Source organism: Kogia breviceps, chromosome 7 (assembly GCF_026419965.1).
Source record: "Kogia breviceps isolate mKogBre1 chromosome 7, mKogBre1 haplotype 1, whole genome shotgun sequence".
In the NCBI taxonomy this organism is placed as follows: domain Eukaryota; kingdom Metazoa; phylum Chordata; class Mammalia; order Artiodactyla; family Physeteridae; genus Kogia; species Kogia breviceps.
This window is the reverse complement of record NC_081316.1, coordinates 82,133,900-82,150,492: the sequence shown is the minus strand read 5'-3', so window position 1 is coordinate 82,150,492 and position 16,593 is coordinate 82,133,900. Positions and strand designations below refer to the sequence as shown.

Sequence of the window (16,593 nt, the reverse complement as noted above, 5' to 3'; positions counted from 1 at the left end):
AGATATATAAGTTTGAGAGGCATCAGCATATAGGTGGTATTTAAAACCGTGAGACTGCATGGGATTGCCAAGAGAGTAATTGTAGATAGAGAAGAGGTCCAAGGAGTAAGTTTTAGGGCATCTGAAATAATTGTTTTTAGTAAATTCACACTCTGAAGTGTTTGTGTTTGGGCCTAAAGGTCTGCTGCTGATTGTCAACTTACTGTCAAGTTAAGAAAAAAAATGTTTGTTTTTTTTAAAATTTATACACAAATGCATAGAGAATAGGTGGCTAAAACAAACAGATGTAGTAAAGCATTAATAGTTGCATTGTTATATATAAGAATAATTTGGGGGCTTCCCTGGTGGCACAGTGGTTAAGAATCTGCCTGCTAATGCAAGGGACACGGGTTTGAGCCCTGGCCCAGGAAGATCCCATGTGCCGTGGAGCAACTAAGCCTGTGCACCATAACTACTGAGCCTGAGCTCTAGAGCCCGCAAGCCACAACTACTGAGCCCATGTGCCACAACTACTGAAACCTGCACGCCTAGAGCCCACGCTCTGCAACGAGAAGCCACGACAATGAGAAACCTGCTCACCGCAACAAATAGTAGCCCCTGCTCACCACAACTAGAGAAAGCCCCATGCACAGCAACGAAGACCCAACACAGCCAAAAATAAATAAATAAATAAATAAATTTTTTAAGAAAGAATAATTTTGTTTTTAGAGAGTGGAGAAATCAAGAATAACATCTTGTAAACAAGAAGACAGTGGAATCTAGTACATAGGTATAAGTTTGGGGAATAAGGGCAGTTCCTCCATAGTAGTAGGATTAGACGTAGAATATAAAGGGCACACACATAGGTAGATTGGAGGATAGATGTGGTGGGCGCTTGTAGAAATTCTCTTTCATTGCTTTGGTGTTCTGTGTTGTAGGAAGCAGAATTTATCAGCTGATGGTTTAGACCCATTTAATTAGAATAGTTACATATTTATTAAACACCTATGTGATTGCTAGGCGCTAGGAACACCAAGATAAACGGGTTAGTCCTGCACCTGAAGAGCTCACAGCTTGAGAGACACAGCTAATTATGATGTACTACAAAATTCCCTGTAAAAGAAGTACTAATCTGACTCACTTGTTCCACTTGTAGAAATCCAAAAAATCCAACCTAAAGAAATTATCCAAAGTCACAAAGCACAAAGATGTTCATAGCAACATTTTTCACAGTAGTGTATTGGGTTGGCCAAAAGTTCATTCGGGGTTTTCCATAACATCTTATGGAAAACCCCGAATGAACTTTTTATTTTTAAATTATTTATTTATTTATGGCTGTGTTGGGTTTTCGTTTCTGTGCGAGGGCTTTCTCTAGTGTGGCAAGCGGGGGCCACTCTTCATCGCGGTGCACGGGCCTCTCACTATTGTGGCCTCTCTTGTTGCGGAGCACAGGCTCCAGACGCGCAGGCTCAGTAATTGTGGCTCACGGGTCCAGTTGCTCCGCGGCATGTGGGATCTTCCCAGACCAGGGCTCGAACCCATGTCCCCTGCCCGAATGAACTTTTTGGCCATCCCAATAAAATTTGAAAACAACATACATTTCTAACAGTTTGAGACTGGTAACATAAATTATGGTAGTAAATTGACAAATTGTCTAGCCATAAAAAGTTATTTTACATAAAAGTTTTTAATCACAAAGCTAAATGCTAAAGCTAAGAGAAAATAGCATGCTATTAAGATTTTTAAAATTAAAAAAATACAAGATGGGGCTTCCCTGGTGGTGCAGTGGTTGAGAATCCGCCTGCCGATGCAGGGGACGCGGGTTCGTGCCCCGGTCCGGGAGGATCCCACGTGCCGCGGAGCGGCTGGGCCCGTGAGCCATGGCCGCCGAGCCTGCGCGTCCGGAGCCTGTGCTCCGCAACGGGAGAGGCCACGACAGTGAGAGGCTCGCGTACCGCGAAAAAAAATTTAAAAAAAAAAAAAAAAATACAAGATGAGCTCAGCAGGTAAAAGCAAATCATTAAAAAACGCCTTTATAGGGCTTCCCTGGTGGCGCAGTGGTTGAGAATCTGCCTGCCAATGCAGGGGACACAGGTTCGAGCCCTGGTCTGGGAAGATCCCACATGCCGCGGAGCAACTAGGCCCGTGAGCCACAATTACTGAGCCTGTGCATCTGGAGCCTGTGCTCCACAACAAGAGAGGCCGCGATAGTGAGAGGCCCGTGCACCGCGATGAAGAGTGGCCCCCGCTTGCCATAACTAGAGAAAGCCCTCTCACAGAAACGAAGACCCAACACAGCCATAAATAAATAAATAAATAAAATTTTTTTGAAAAAATGCCTTTATAAAAACATTTGGTTAGATATAGCATACACACAGAAGTGCACAGATTTTTTTTTATTGAAGTACAGTTGATTTACAATGTGTTAATTTCTGTTGTACAGCAAAGTGATTCAGTTATACATATATATACATTCTTTTATATATTCTTTTCCATTATGGTCTATCATAGAATATTAAATATAGTTCTCTATGCCATACAGTAGGACCTTGTTGTTTAATCCATTCTCTATATACTAGTTCGCATCTGCTAACAAACACCCACTTCATCCCTGCCCACCCCCAGCAACCACAAGTTTGTTCTCTATGTCTGTGAGTCTGTTTCTGTTTCATAAAAGTTCATTTGTGTCATATTTTAATTCCACATATAAGTGATGTCGTATGGTGTTTGTCTTTCTCTTTCTGACCTAAGTGCACAAATTTCAAGTGTATTGCAGCTTGATAACTTTTCAAACTAGTTTTGCCTGTATAACCAGCACCATATCAAGAAAAGTTTTTTTCAGAACCTGGTTTATAATCTTTATATCATTATCTTTCAAAAAGATGAATTTATCTTTTTTATTTTCTACAGGCAAGTGTCAATTGAGGAAGGAGAGAGGAAAGCCAAAGAGCTGAATGTAATGTTTATTGAAACTAGTGCAAAAGCAGGATATAATGTAAAGCAGGTAAGTATTTTTTCAGTATGGGTGAGTTGAGATTATCAAATTGAAAAAATATATTATAAAATAATTGTGTGAGTTTTCTATTCTCTAGTGTAAGATTTTCTTCCACTTGGCAATAGCAGGCCTCATGAATTAGCGACATATCACAATGAACAGTGAAAAATCTAAATGTGGCATAGTTTGGGAAAAAGAGAAAAGACTTGCCAAACTTTTCAGATTGTTCATAGGACACATATTTCATTTTGATTACAAGATTATGATTATAAGATGATTGCTAGGTTGTAAACTCACAATACACTGACTACATCCCAACTGCATTTTTTCAAGGTAAATTTTCCTTATTTTAGTGTTTGATAGTAAGATTATGATAAAGCATGTATTTGCTTTCAGGCATGGTATTTTGCTTGTTGTAAAAATACATTCTGGTTACTTTGTCCTTAATAAATTGCTGGTGTTTTTTTTTTTTTTTTTTTTTTTGCTGTATGCGGGCCTCTCACTGTTGTGGCCTCTCCTGTTGCGGAGCACAGGCCCCGAATGCGCAGGCCTAGCGGCCATGGCTCACGGGCTTAGTTGCTCCGCGGCATGTGGGATCTTCCCGGACCAGGGCACGAACCCGTGTCTCCTGCATCAGCAGGCGGATTCTCAACCACTGCGCCACCAGGGAAGCCCTTGCTGGTGTTTTAACAGAGTTTATACCAGGAGTGTTTTGGGGATAGGAAAATATGGGGAGATCTCACATTGTCAAACTGCTTTCTAAAAGATGGGGTATCCAAAAACTTCTTCAGGGCTACATGTCATATAGAGTAGTGGTCCCAGATTTATAGGATTTACCTCCCAATAAATTATTTTTTAAATTCTACATTATCAGTAGAGGGGTAAAGTAAAATCCTTGAAACTGAATAAGCAGAGCTTTATGAAAAATTCTCTATATTGTTTTCATTTTTGGTCATCCCATCTCTCTTTGCCTTGAAACATATGTAAGTAATACTGAATTGTCACTAATTCCCTCCTCCTAGTATACTGTTTCATGGCTCCATATCTTTGTTCATGCTTTGTTCTGTTTGCTTAGAATACTCATTTTCTTCTTTCCTGACTGATGCCTAGTCATCCTTTTAAGTTTCAGTTTAGATGTCAGCTCTTTAGAGACATTTTCTCTGACTTTCTCCACCATACCTCCAGGTATTATCATCTAGGTATTATCATTTAGTGATACATGACTCTCTTCTGTGTTTCCATAGATCCTTGACTCCTGTGAAACCACTGTCAGAACTTACCACATTATATTGAAAATAGCTCTCCCATCAAAATTATATATTCTCAGACCTGCCCACCATGTATTTGGAATTTATTAAAGAGTTTGAGTAGGGTAGGATGAATTGGAAGATTGGGATTGACATATATACACTACTATGTATAATATAGATAACTAATGAGAACCTACTATATAGCACAGGGAACTCTATTCAATGCTCTGTTGTGACCTAAACGGGGAGGAAATCTAAAAAAGAGTAGATATATGTATATGTATGACTGATTCACTTTGCTGTACAGCAAGAAACTAACACAACATTGTAAAGCAACTATAGTCCAATAAAAATTAATTTTAAAAGAAGGGTTTGGGGGCTTCCCTGGTGGCGCAGTGGTTGAGAATCCGCCTGCGATGCAGGGGACACGGGTTCGTGCCCCGGTCCGGGAAGATCCCACATGCCGCGGAGCAGCTGGACCCGTGAGCCATGGCCGCTGAGCCTGCGCGTCCGGAGCCTGTGCTCCGCAACGGGAGAGGCCCCAACAGTGAGAGGCCCGCGTATCGCAAAAAAATTAAAAAAATAAAAAAATAAAAAAAAGAAGGGTTTGAAAAATAGAAGTTGCCATAATATTATCGTATGTCACTGTTCTAAGACAAAGCAATGGTAGCTTCATCTAGCCTTCTCTATTATAGACATTTTGATAAGGATATGAAATAGTTGCTTATATATTAGAATATGGCCTTCTCCAGGACATCTTTCAGTCTGGGTTAATGTCTAAAGAAAGGGTTGCTATGGCCCCCTAGTCCTGACCCTAAGTAATCTCATAGGTTTAGAAGCTCCGAAATCATCAGCATACAGTAGGCACCAGTATCTTCATGACATTTAATTGCTTCCAAGTTTAGATAACTCCTAGGATGTTAAGAATGTGGGGTATGTCATTCATTTGTTATTTTATAAGCACATAATTTTTTAACAGCTTTATTGAGATATAATTTACATACCACAAAATTCACTTGTTTTAAGTGTATGATTCAGTTATTTTTAGTGAGTTTACATCATTGTGCAGCCATCATCATAATTCGATTTTAGAACATTTTCATCACTAGGCATGTAATTTTTCCTAAAAGCCTGACCCATACAGACAGATATTGCTAGCCATTGGTAATGAAGAGAGACTTCTTTTACAAAACAGTCTTATCCTGAATTCAAAATCCATTTGCTACTTTATTATTTCTCCTTATTTAGATGATATGTTTGAACATGTCCCTGATTCTACTGGGACTTGATTTTATTATTTTTTAAATATAAATGTGACCAAAATTACTGTTTTCAAACTTTGGAATAGATCTGCCTTTTAATTTTTTGTAGCTTCCTTCTTTTTATTTTTTAAATAAATTTATGTATTTATATTTTAAATTTTGACTGCATTGGGTCTTCATTGCTGTGCGCAGGCTTTCTCTAGTTGCGGCAAGCAGGGGTAGTAGTGTTTGTTGTGGTGCACGGGCTTCTCACTGCAGTGGCTTCTCTTGTTGTGGAGCATGCTAGGTGTACAGGCTTCATTCTTTTTTTTTTTTTTTTGCGGTACGCGGCCTTTGACCGTTGTGGCCTCTCCCATTGCAGAGCACAGGCTCCGGACACGCAGGCTCAGCGGCCATGCTTCACGGGCCCAGCCGCTCCGCGGCATGTGGGATCTTCCCGGACCGGGGCATGAACCCGTGTCCCCTGCATCGGCAGGCGGACTCTCAACCACTGCGCCACTAGGGAAGCCCTGTGCAAGCTTCAGTAGTTGTGGCATGTGGGCTCTAGAGCACAGGCTCAGTAGTTGTGGTGCACAGGCTTAGTTGCTCCACAGCATGTGGGATCTTCCTGGACCAGGGCTCGAACCTGTGTCCCCTGCATTGGCAGGTAGATTCTTAACCACTGCGCCACCAGGGAAGTCCCGTAGCTTCCTTCTTAACTCACAAAAACCATTACTTTTTATTTTATAGAGAGTACCACAGAGTACCACAGTATATTAGAATTTTATTTCAAAGATGTATGCTTTGTCAACTCATGTAATTTAGTTAAGGAATAAAGAAATACTGGGACCCCCACATACCCATGAGATAATGAAACCAAAAGAGAATTAAAATCTGACATTAATAAGCACATTTAAATAACAGGTTAAAAAATCTTCCCCTTTTAACTGTCAATAGTTCATCATATAGAATACATTTCTGTCATGTGTGAATACATTTGTCATATGTGAAAATTACTGACTGATTTTAAGTATTAGCTAAGAAATAAATCATATTTTTTATAGATTGTCTATTCCTTGAATCAGTTTTTATAAAGGAGCTTAAGAACTAATTAACTACAGTATCATTTAAAAAACTTAATTATTTAAATGACCAGAAATGGAAGAAGTGTCTTTTTTCTTTTAGTTGCACTACAAATCACCCCAGTGTTTAAAAAAAAAAAACCTTTGATACCACTTGATATATTAGCTATATAGAAAAATTCAAATTTTCCTAAGTAAAATCTAAATCAAATCTACCAAATAACCATTTCCCAGTTCTTGACTCTGGACAATGCACCTTGTGTGGTTGGCGTTCAGTGCTTATTTTGCAAATCTAATGTTTACCATGCCATTGGAAACTTTGGCAATAGGGAAGAAAATTGTGACAAGTTTTCTCCAAGACAGATGTTTTTGAAACCCGTACAGTTTACCATTGAGGCTAAATGTATTTTTCCTCCACCTTGCTGTCTTTGGTAGAGAGTAGAATACCTTATATCCAAAGATAAGAAAGGATAGAGGTTTTAGAATGGCAAATTGTACCTAGGAATATCTCCTAGGATTAGAGAATTGTTTAATGGTTCTCAACTTTAATGTACATAATAGTTATCTGAATGTTTATATACTGGTTCCTGAGGCATGACTCCTGGATATTGATCAGTAAGTCTAGACTAGTGTCCTAAAGTCTACATTTTTAATAAGAATCCCAGGGAATTTCAAAGGCAAACTGTACTTTGTAAAAAGACACAGGAAGCCGTAGAGATGGTTTGGCAAGTATGTCAGATCTGTTCAGTTTGATAATTGTTTGAACAAGTATTGATTCCATACAGAAGACAGGCTTACTACACTCAAACTGCTCAATCTTTTGTAGAAGCCAAATTCAGATTACAGGGAATTAAATGTCATGTATCTGAGTGTCAAAAATGTGTCTTCATAAAGTAGGAGGACAAATGTAGTGAAACCCAGAAGCTCTTGTGATTTGCTTGTATTCACAACTTAGAACTAGTCATTTAGATACCAAGTCTTATTGATTCTACTTTTCCATTGCTGTATTAAGGCCCTTGTCTATTGCCTTGCCTGCTACCATAGCTTATTAACTGGTGTCGGCCTCCAACCTTGCACTGCTTTAGTTTACTCTCCATCCTGCTACCAAAGTATTGTTTTAAAATGCAGATCTGATCTTGGAGAGGCAGCAATGAGCGGTGTCTTGAAGTGAGATCTGAGTTCCCTGCCCAAGAATTGAACCTGGGTAACCTGGGTGAAAACCAGGAATCAAAGTCCACCAGCGGATAGAGGCTAGAAGCAAAGTTCCCCTGGCTCTTGCCTCCATTTGAAAGCAAAAATGTTTCAAGGAGGCAAAAACTGTAAAAACAGGTGCAAAGGTGCTTTGCAATGACCTAGAGGGATGGGATAGGGAGGATGGGAGGGAGGCTTAAGAAGGAGGGGATACGGGGACATGTGTATGCATATGGCTGATTCGTGTTGTTGTGCAACAGAAACTAACACAGTATTGTGAAGCAATTATACTCCAATAAATATCTATTTTTAAAAAATGAACCCTTGTAGTAATCAAAAGCAAGTTAAATGTTGATGATATATTCATTTGGGCCAAAAAATTGGCAAAAATTATAAAAATTGCAAGAACCCATAATTGGCAAGAAGATGAGGAAATTTCCTCATTTTAGTTAATTCCTCATGTTAAATTATTGGTGCAGCCTTTCTCAGGAACTATTTTGCAATAAATACATAAGGCCTTAAAAAATGCAAAGTTTATTATTAAAGGCAGAGCATGACAAGTGTAAGAGCACACAGAGAAACAGTTTAGTTAAGACAGAAACAAGGCAGAGACACACACTCAGAGAGAAAGGGTGTGGGCGTCCTCCCTAATGAGAAGGAGTGCAGTAAAGAGGGACTTAAGTCATTTATATAGGGCAGTTCTTCTGGGTCTTTGTTTACCTTTGGCCAATTACCTGGTTTCTTTTTAAAAACCTGACGTGCCCTAGGACCCTCCCCAACATGTGTGTGCAACTTTTATCCTAGATGGATTCCAGCCCAGAGGCCTATGGGGGGACCTTAGCATCACCTATTCTGCGGTGGTGACCCCTCCTTTTTGACCCACAAGGAGCTTTTCTGCGCATGTGCAATGTCCCCCTTGCCCCAAGGGTGGGAAATATATGACCTCTTGAAATTTTACTCAGACAGGGTTTAGCCCCTCTCTGTTCCTGCCATGACTGTTATCTTAAAGTGTCCTCAGGAGACAAAGCCTGGCTATTTACCCTGTTTCTGTTATTTCTACTTTGAAGTACAAACAGGAGGCTTTTTGTAAATGTCTAACCTGGAGCCCACCTATCTCCTGTCTCAGGAAATGCACATAGGAGGCTAATCTTAAGTGTCCAGCCTGAAGCCCATCTTTTTCTTGCCCTAAGAAATGTAAACAGGAGGCCAGTTATAAATGCCTAGCCTGGAGCCCATCTGTCTCCTGCCTCATATCTGCTTAGGTTACATCTATGAGTTTTATCCTGAATTTTAAGCAAACTCCTTAGTATGCTACACCCTGCTGTTCAGAATCTTTGATCTGGCTCCTTCATACATCACTATCCTGTTCTTTGGCCACTACATACCCATACAATACTTCTTAAAGTGCCCCAAGTTTACTGTGTTCTCACATTTCCATTGTTTGTGATTGTCCTTCTTTCTAAAACACTACTTCTTCCCTGTCTGCTATTTGTAATTAAAAACTCAGTTTAAACATAATCAAATTTAGATTAAGTGCTTTTCCTATCTGTTGTAGTAGCACCGTTTTTTACTTTTAATATTGAAGTTTTTTGTCAATTCTGCCTCCCATTAGACTGAACTCAGTAAATGTTCATTGAATGAAGGAATAATATACTGTATTTAATGAGCTTGAGTCTGTCTTAAGTATTTTTTAAGCTGGACTGAACAAGCTTAGAAAATCTAGGTTACATGGGGAATTGTCCTTCATTCAGTAATTTGACTACAACTTAGATATAGATACATTGAGTTTCTTTTAATTCCACTAAACTTTTATTGAACTTTTTTTTCCATTTATTGAGATAAACATTTATGTTTAGTGAAATGCACACATCTTGAGTTTACAATTAGATGAATTTTGTTAAAAGTATATATAAATGTAATGACCACACTAATAAAGATATAGAAATATGTTGTTTAATTTCCAAATATTTGGGACATTTCTAGATATTTTATTGTTATGGCTTCTAATTTAATTCTGTTGTGATCAGAGAATATACTCTGTAACATTTCAGTCATTTGTAATTTATTGAGACTTGTTTTATGGCCTAACATGTCGCCTGTCTTGGTGAATGTTCCATGTGCACTGGAAAAAAATGTCTTTCTGCAGTTGTCAGATACAGCGTTCTATAAATAATATAAATGAGGTCAAATCTTAGATAGCACAGTTGATAGCCTTGTTCAAATATTAGATAGCCTTAGTAATTTTGGAGGGTAGTTCAGTTAGTTACTGAGAAGGGGGTATTAAAATCTACAACAACAATATTTGTATCATGTGTTTTGTATATAGTTCAGTCAGCTTTTTTCTTTTTCTCCTTCGCCATGCAGGATTTTAGTTCCCGGACCAGGGACTGAACCCAGGCCCTTGGCAGTGAGAGCAGAGTCCTAACCACTGGACACCAGGGAATTCCCTAGTTCTGTCAGCTTTTACTTCATGTGTTTTGAAGTTCTGTTTTGGGGTGCATACACATTAGCATTGTTAACTGTCCTCCTAATGTGTTGACTTTTTTAATGTTAAGAAATACTGCTCTTTATCTCTAATAATATTACTTTTCTTTATCTGATCTTAATATGGCCGCACCAGCCTCTAATTGTTTATTGTTCACTTGGTACATCTTTTTCTTTGTATAGTGGGTCTCTTGTAGATGGCATATGGTTGGATCTTCCTTTTTTTATCTCCAGTATGAAAATCTCTGCCTTTTAATTGGAGTGTTTGGTTTATTTAGATTTAATGTAGTAGGACTTATGTCTACCATTTGTTCTTTGTTTTCTTCTTGTCCCTCTTTCATTTTTGTTTTAATCAGATATTTTTATATTGTGTTTTAATTCCTCTTTTGATCTTTAGCTAAATTTTTTCATAACCTTTTTAGTGGATGCTTAGGGGTTAAACTAGAGTTAATATTATGCCATTTCATGTGAAATTATGCACACTGTCCTTGGTGTTATTGTCACATTTTATATTTACATATATTATAAACCTCCATAATAAACATTTTAATTTTTCCTTAAACAGTAATTAAGAAAAAAGATAATCTTTTCTATTTATCCATATATTTATCATTTCCAGTGCTCTTCATTCCTAATTATAGATCTGAGTTTCACCTGGTATTTTTCTTTAGCCAAAATAACTTTCTTTACTGTTTCTTATAGGGGTATCCTGGTCATAAATTCTCTCTGCTTTCATATACTCCAAAAGGCCATTTGAAGAATAATTTTGAAGAACGTTTTGCTAGTTTTTGAATTTAGGGTTGAAAGATTTTTTTCTTCCAATACTTTAAAGACGCCTTTCGATTGTCTTCTGGCTTCCATTGATTTTAATGAGAAGGGAACGCTAATTTATATCATTCTCTGTTTGTAATGTGTTGTTTTTTGGTGGGTTTTTCAAAATTTTATTTATTTATTTGTTTGTTTGTTTTTGGCTGTGTTGGGTCTTCGTTGCGCATGGGCTTTCTCTAGTTGCGGCAAGCGGGGGTTACTCTTCATTGTGGTGCATGGGCATCTCATCGCGGTGGCTTGTTGCAGAGCACAGGCTCTAGGCTCACAGGCTTCAGTAGTTGTGGTACGCAGGCTCAGTAGTTGTGGTTCACGGGCTCTAAAGCGCAGGCTCAGTAGTTGTGGCGCACGGGCTTAGTTGCTCCACGGCATATGCGATCTTCCTGGACCAGGGCTCAAACCCATGTCCCCTGCATTGACAGGCAGATTCTTAACTACTACGCCACCAGGGAAGTCCCTGTAATGTGTTGTTTTAAAGTATTTTTTCTGCCCCATTTTCTTCTCTCTCCTGGAATACCAGTGGCACATCTGTTAGATGGCTTGATATTACCCATGCCCCCTGGTCACTGAGGCTTTTTCTCATGTTTTTGATATTTTTTCCCTCTTTTTCTTTTCAGATTAGGTATTATTATTGATGTGTCTTCAAGTTTACTGATCCTTTTTCTGCTATATTTAAACTGTTAAGTCCATCCAGTAAATTTATTATTTCAGATATTGTAATTCAGTCCTAGATTTTTTTCATTTATGGAATTCCCCATCTGTTCAATCATTATGGTCATTGTTACCTTCAAATTCTTGAACATATTTATAGTAATTGCTTTGAAATTCTTGTCTGCTAATTCCAACATCTGGGTCAATTCAGAGTCTATTTCTATTCGCTATTTACTTTTTCTCTTGCCTCTAGTTTAGGTTTTTCTGCGTTTTTTTTTTTTATTTTATTTTATGTGTGTCTAGTAATTTTTGTTTGTATGGTTGGCATTGTGTATGCATAGAGACTCTGGTTTCTGTTATTTCTCTCTGCTAAATTCTGGGTTGTACTATGGCAGGTTGTATATTGCTGGCTGATCACCATGAACTTGTGGAGTCTTGAAGTTATGCGTTGTTTGGGTGGATCTGCAGAAAGCCTGAGATGTTTATCAAGCTTTTCTATCTTGGTGGGATTGAAACTCTAAACTGTATCCCTGGAGCAGGCAGTAGCTGAAATCTCTGCTCATTTCTTTCAGCCTTCTAGCTGTTGCTTTCAGATGGGCTCCTTGGAATCTCTCCTACATTTAATGTACCATTAAAGAGTTAACTGAGGATTTTCAGGAATTTTATGTGTAGATTTTAGGGCTCCTACTCTTGGCTCCCTCCTTTTTGTTATTTTCTTCCTTAATACAGCCACTCTCGCAGTCAGTTGACACCTCAAACCTGTAAAACTCTAGTTTTCTGCTTGAGTTCTAACCAGCCCATATTGTACAAACTAGGATTGGCTCTTGGGAAAACCTGTATAAAGGTGACCCTCACCCAGTGAGTGTGGGTTCCCTTCTAGTGTGAATTCCTCCTAGTTTGTATCTGCTTTTTGTTGCTCTTGAGAGCCTTCAAACAGTTGTTGTCCACAGTTAGTAAATGCTATCTGCAAAAGTGTTAGTCCTATATAAGCTACGCTGCTGTTACCAAAACTGGAGTCTGTATTGAAGTTATGGGGTAAAAATTAAAATATCTGATAAATGAAATAACTGAGACTATTAAGCATGTACATACTTAGTTTTATTTAATATAGAAGACCAGTTTGTTCCACAGTTCCATACAGAATTCCTGATTTCTGTATGTTATTGCTTATCTAAGGTTAATGTAAGTAGGTTTTTGAATTAAATTATTTGGTCAGTAACACATATCAGCAGAAGTGATTATGAAGAAATAATCTCAAATTCCTTCTGAGTTTTTGTTATAGGTCAGTCATAATTCAGAAATGGTGCTGGTATTCAAAAATTTAACAGGTAAAATTTACAGTCCAGTCACACTCTTAGAAAACATTGAGAGTCACAGTCTTAACGAGCTGTTAAGTAAGCATTGTGTATGTTTGTTCAGCCATGTGTTTGCAAAATGCAGTTACTTTTGATGATTGTGCATTGTACTTATTTTATTTGACATAATCATGCCTGTTCACCAAGAGGTACACAGAAGTCTTTCTGTATATAAGACATGTATATCAGTACTGAAGGTACCATCTAGTTGTACATTACATGTACAGAGATGTCTTTTTAATTATCTGCTAATTGGATTCCTCCTCACCACTCGCTCATGTACTAGATTATAATATATATAATAAAAGCTTAAAATGGGCTTTCTCTATTGCTCGTTTTCCTTTTTAAACAATTCTAGGAGAGATTTCACTAATGCATCATTTAATGTCTAACCGTGGTTCACGTAATTGGACCTTAATGCCTGAGAACTTTGGCTTAAAATAAATTTATTCCTACCCAATATGGCTACTTTTTCTTTTTTTTTTTTTTTTTTTTTTTTTTGCGGTATGCGGGCCTCTCACTGCCGTGGCCTCTCCCATCGCGGAGCACAGGCTCCGGACGCGCAGGCCCAGCGGCCACGGCTCACGGGCCCAGCCGCTCCGTGGCACACGGGATCCTCCCGGACCAGGGCACGAACCCGCGCCCCCTGCATTGGCAGGCGGACTCCCAACCACTGCGCCACCAGGGAAGCCCCTACTTTTTCTTATTTAAAGATGTTCTTTGCTTAAAACCTTTTGCTCTTTAGTCTGGTTTAAGCATTTAACCCTAAAATCTTGTTTCTGTCTTAAAGAATATTTTGTAGTTTTTAAATGAAAACTATCAGGGTTAGAACTAGAATATATAATAATAATCTAACATGATCACTTGTAGTATATAGGATATTTAAATAGTGACTTTTATCCTTTCAATATTTCATAAAAAGACAGCCTAAGAAAAATTTACCCTTTAATTTTCTAAATTTGTTTTTAAAAAAGCAATAATATTGCTTTCTTTATGAAAGTTGTCTGGTGTTTAAATTGCTGAAGGAAATGGTATTGATAAGGTGATTATTTAAGGCTCCACCTCATTTTTCATCTGCGAATTAGTACATTCTTTTAGTGAAGTATTTAGTGTGTGGGTGTCACCCTTCTTATTATATTCTCTAATTTTACAGTACTGGAAAATGGAATAGGAACTAAAACACTCCTTGATCTTTAACTTCTAGAATCATCTGTGCTTATCAGAAGAAAAAGATTCATTCGAAAGAGAAGGGAGGACTTTGTGAGAAATTAATGGTAGCTGATGGGCATCAGCACTAACAAGTCAGTGAAAACTTGTGTACCATTCACAGTGGAGTCATGTGTGTATGTGCACACACGTGAATGAAAATTATTTTATACCTTCTGAGAAAACATATTTATTTTAAGCATTGGTAGGGATGGTGTCTTTCCTACACCACTGAGTCCCATGTCAACCACAGTTCTTGGCTCATAGCAGGTCTTAATCTTATACTTTATCACATACCTTATTCCACCTGTATCAAGTGCCTACAATATGTAAGACCGCTGTAGGTTCTTTGGAGAGCATAAAGTTATGTAAAATATGGTTCTTGACTTCAAAAAAACTTACAGTTGAAGAGAAGAATTACATTCTCATGAAAACTATGCAGTGAAAGGTAGGTAGTACATGATAAATGCATAGGAAATGCTACAAGATAGTAAGATCCACAGTAATTATTGAGATGTAAAATGAATGCTGGCACAAGAAGGTATATTTGTTGCAGAAATGAATAAGATCATATACAGTTAGGATGATCAAGGAAGGCTTTGTTTAAAAATGCTGCAAAAGGGACTTCCCTGGTCGCGCAGTGGATAAGACTCTGTGCTCCCAGTGCAGGAGGCCTGGGTTTGATCCCTGGTCAGGGAACCAGATCCCACATGCGTGCTGCAACTAAGAGTTCAGACGCCTCAACTAAGGAGCTCTCATGCCACAAATAAGGAGGCTGCAAGCTACAAATAAGGAGCTGATCAGCCACAACTAAGGAGCCTGCCTGCTGCAACTAAGACTCCATGCAACCAAATAAATAAATATTTTTAAAAAGATTATTTTTTTTAAAAGCCACAAAAAAAGAGCTAAACCCTTGAGGTATATATTTGATTTGTATAGATAAGATGATACTCCAAGGAAGAAGAGAAATTAACATATAATACAAGACTACCTACTATGCATTGTATAAATATTATATCATAAATATTAACTTTAAGACATTTCTTTGTTGTCTTCCTACCAGGCACTTTACATACAATATGTAATGTTTATCTATACCCCTAATTTATCCTTTTGTGCTTTATATCCCTAACACAGTAGGACTTGGATATCACTAAATGTCAGGAAGCCATATACATGGTGAACATGAACTGGTTGAATGAGAAATTATTATATTGACCATGCTCTTTTTTTATTTTATTTTTTAAAGATTTTTTTTTTTTTTTTTTTTTTTGCTGCATCGGGTCTTAGTTGCAGCACGCGGGATCTTCGTTGAGGCATGCAGGATCTTTCGTTGTGGCACGCAGGCTTCCATCTAGTTGTGGCATGCAGGTTTTCTCTTTCCAGTTGTGGCGCGCAGGCTCCAGGGTGCATGGGCTCTGTAGGTTAAGGCACACAGGCTCTAGTTGAGGCACACGCACTCAGTGTTTGTGGCACACAGGCTTTAGTTGCCCCGCAGTATATGGGATCTTAGTTTCCTGACCTGGGATCGAACCCACTTTCCCTGCATTGTAAGGCAGGTTCTTTCCCACTGGACCACCAGGGAAGTCCCTGACCATGCTCTTATTAAGTCAATTCACTCATCAGATATTTGTTGATCACCTCCTACATGCCTAATTCTGTTACGATATAGTCAGTGGATATACAATAGTGAGCAAAATATCCTAAGTCCGTACCATTATGAAGTTTACATTCTAGTATGGAAAGTTAGGCCATAAATGAAAATATAATACTTCATGAGGTTATAAGTGCTGTGGAGAAAAGTAAAAGTAAGGTCAAAGAGATAAAGAGTACTGGTGAAAGGGTTAAAATATTGCTGTTTTGTAAAAGGTAATCAGGAAAAGCCTTTCTGATAAGGTGATATTTGAACAGAGATCTAAAGGAATTGAGGAAGTAAGTTGTTTATTTATCTAGGGAAGAACATTCCAAGCATCAAGTGCAACAAGTTCAAAGGTACTTGGCATGTTTAAGGAATAGTAAGGCTGTTTCAGTTAGAGTGGAGTGAGGGAGGGGGGCAAGTGTTAGGAAATAAGCTTGCAGAGGGATAGTTCTAGGGGACAGAGGTCTAAGTCCATGTAGGCTGTAGCAAGGATTTAGGCTCTAGGCTTTTATTCTGAGTAAGATAGGAAGCTGTTGGAAGATTTGACATGATCTGATTTAGGATTTAAAAGAAATCACTGGCTGCTCTGTGAAAAATAGACCGTAAAAGGGTAAGGGTGGAAAGCAGAAAGATCCATTAAGAACTGATTGGAAAAAAAAAAAAAAAAAAAAGAAAAGAAAAGAAAAAACCGGTAA

At 38.2% G+C, this 16,593-nt stretch overlaps 1 protein-coding gene across 2 annotated transcripts in view; it reads left to right on the top strand.

Annotated features, from left to right (window-relative positions):
- The window catches only part of RAB6A (RAB6A, member RAS oncogene family), an 83,287-nt gene that overhangs the window by 55,149 nt on the left and 11,545 nt on the right, over window positions 1-16,593 (top strand). For both annotated transcript variants that reach the window (XM_059069706.2, XM_059069707.2), the window contains exon 6: window positions 2,890-2,983. In XM_059069706.2, the coding sequence (XP_058925689.1) occupies window positions 2,890-2,983 (94 nt within the window). The remainder of the gene's footprint in view (window positions 1-2,889; window positions 2,984-16,593) is intronic.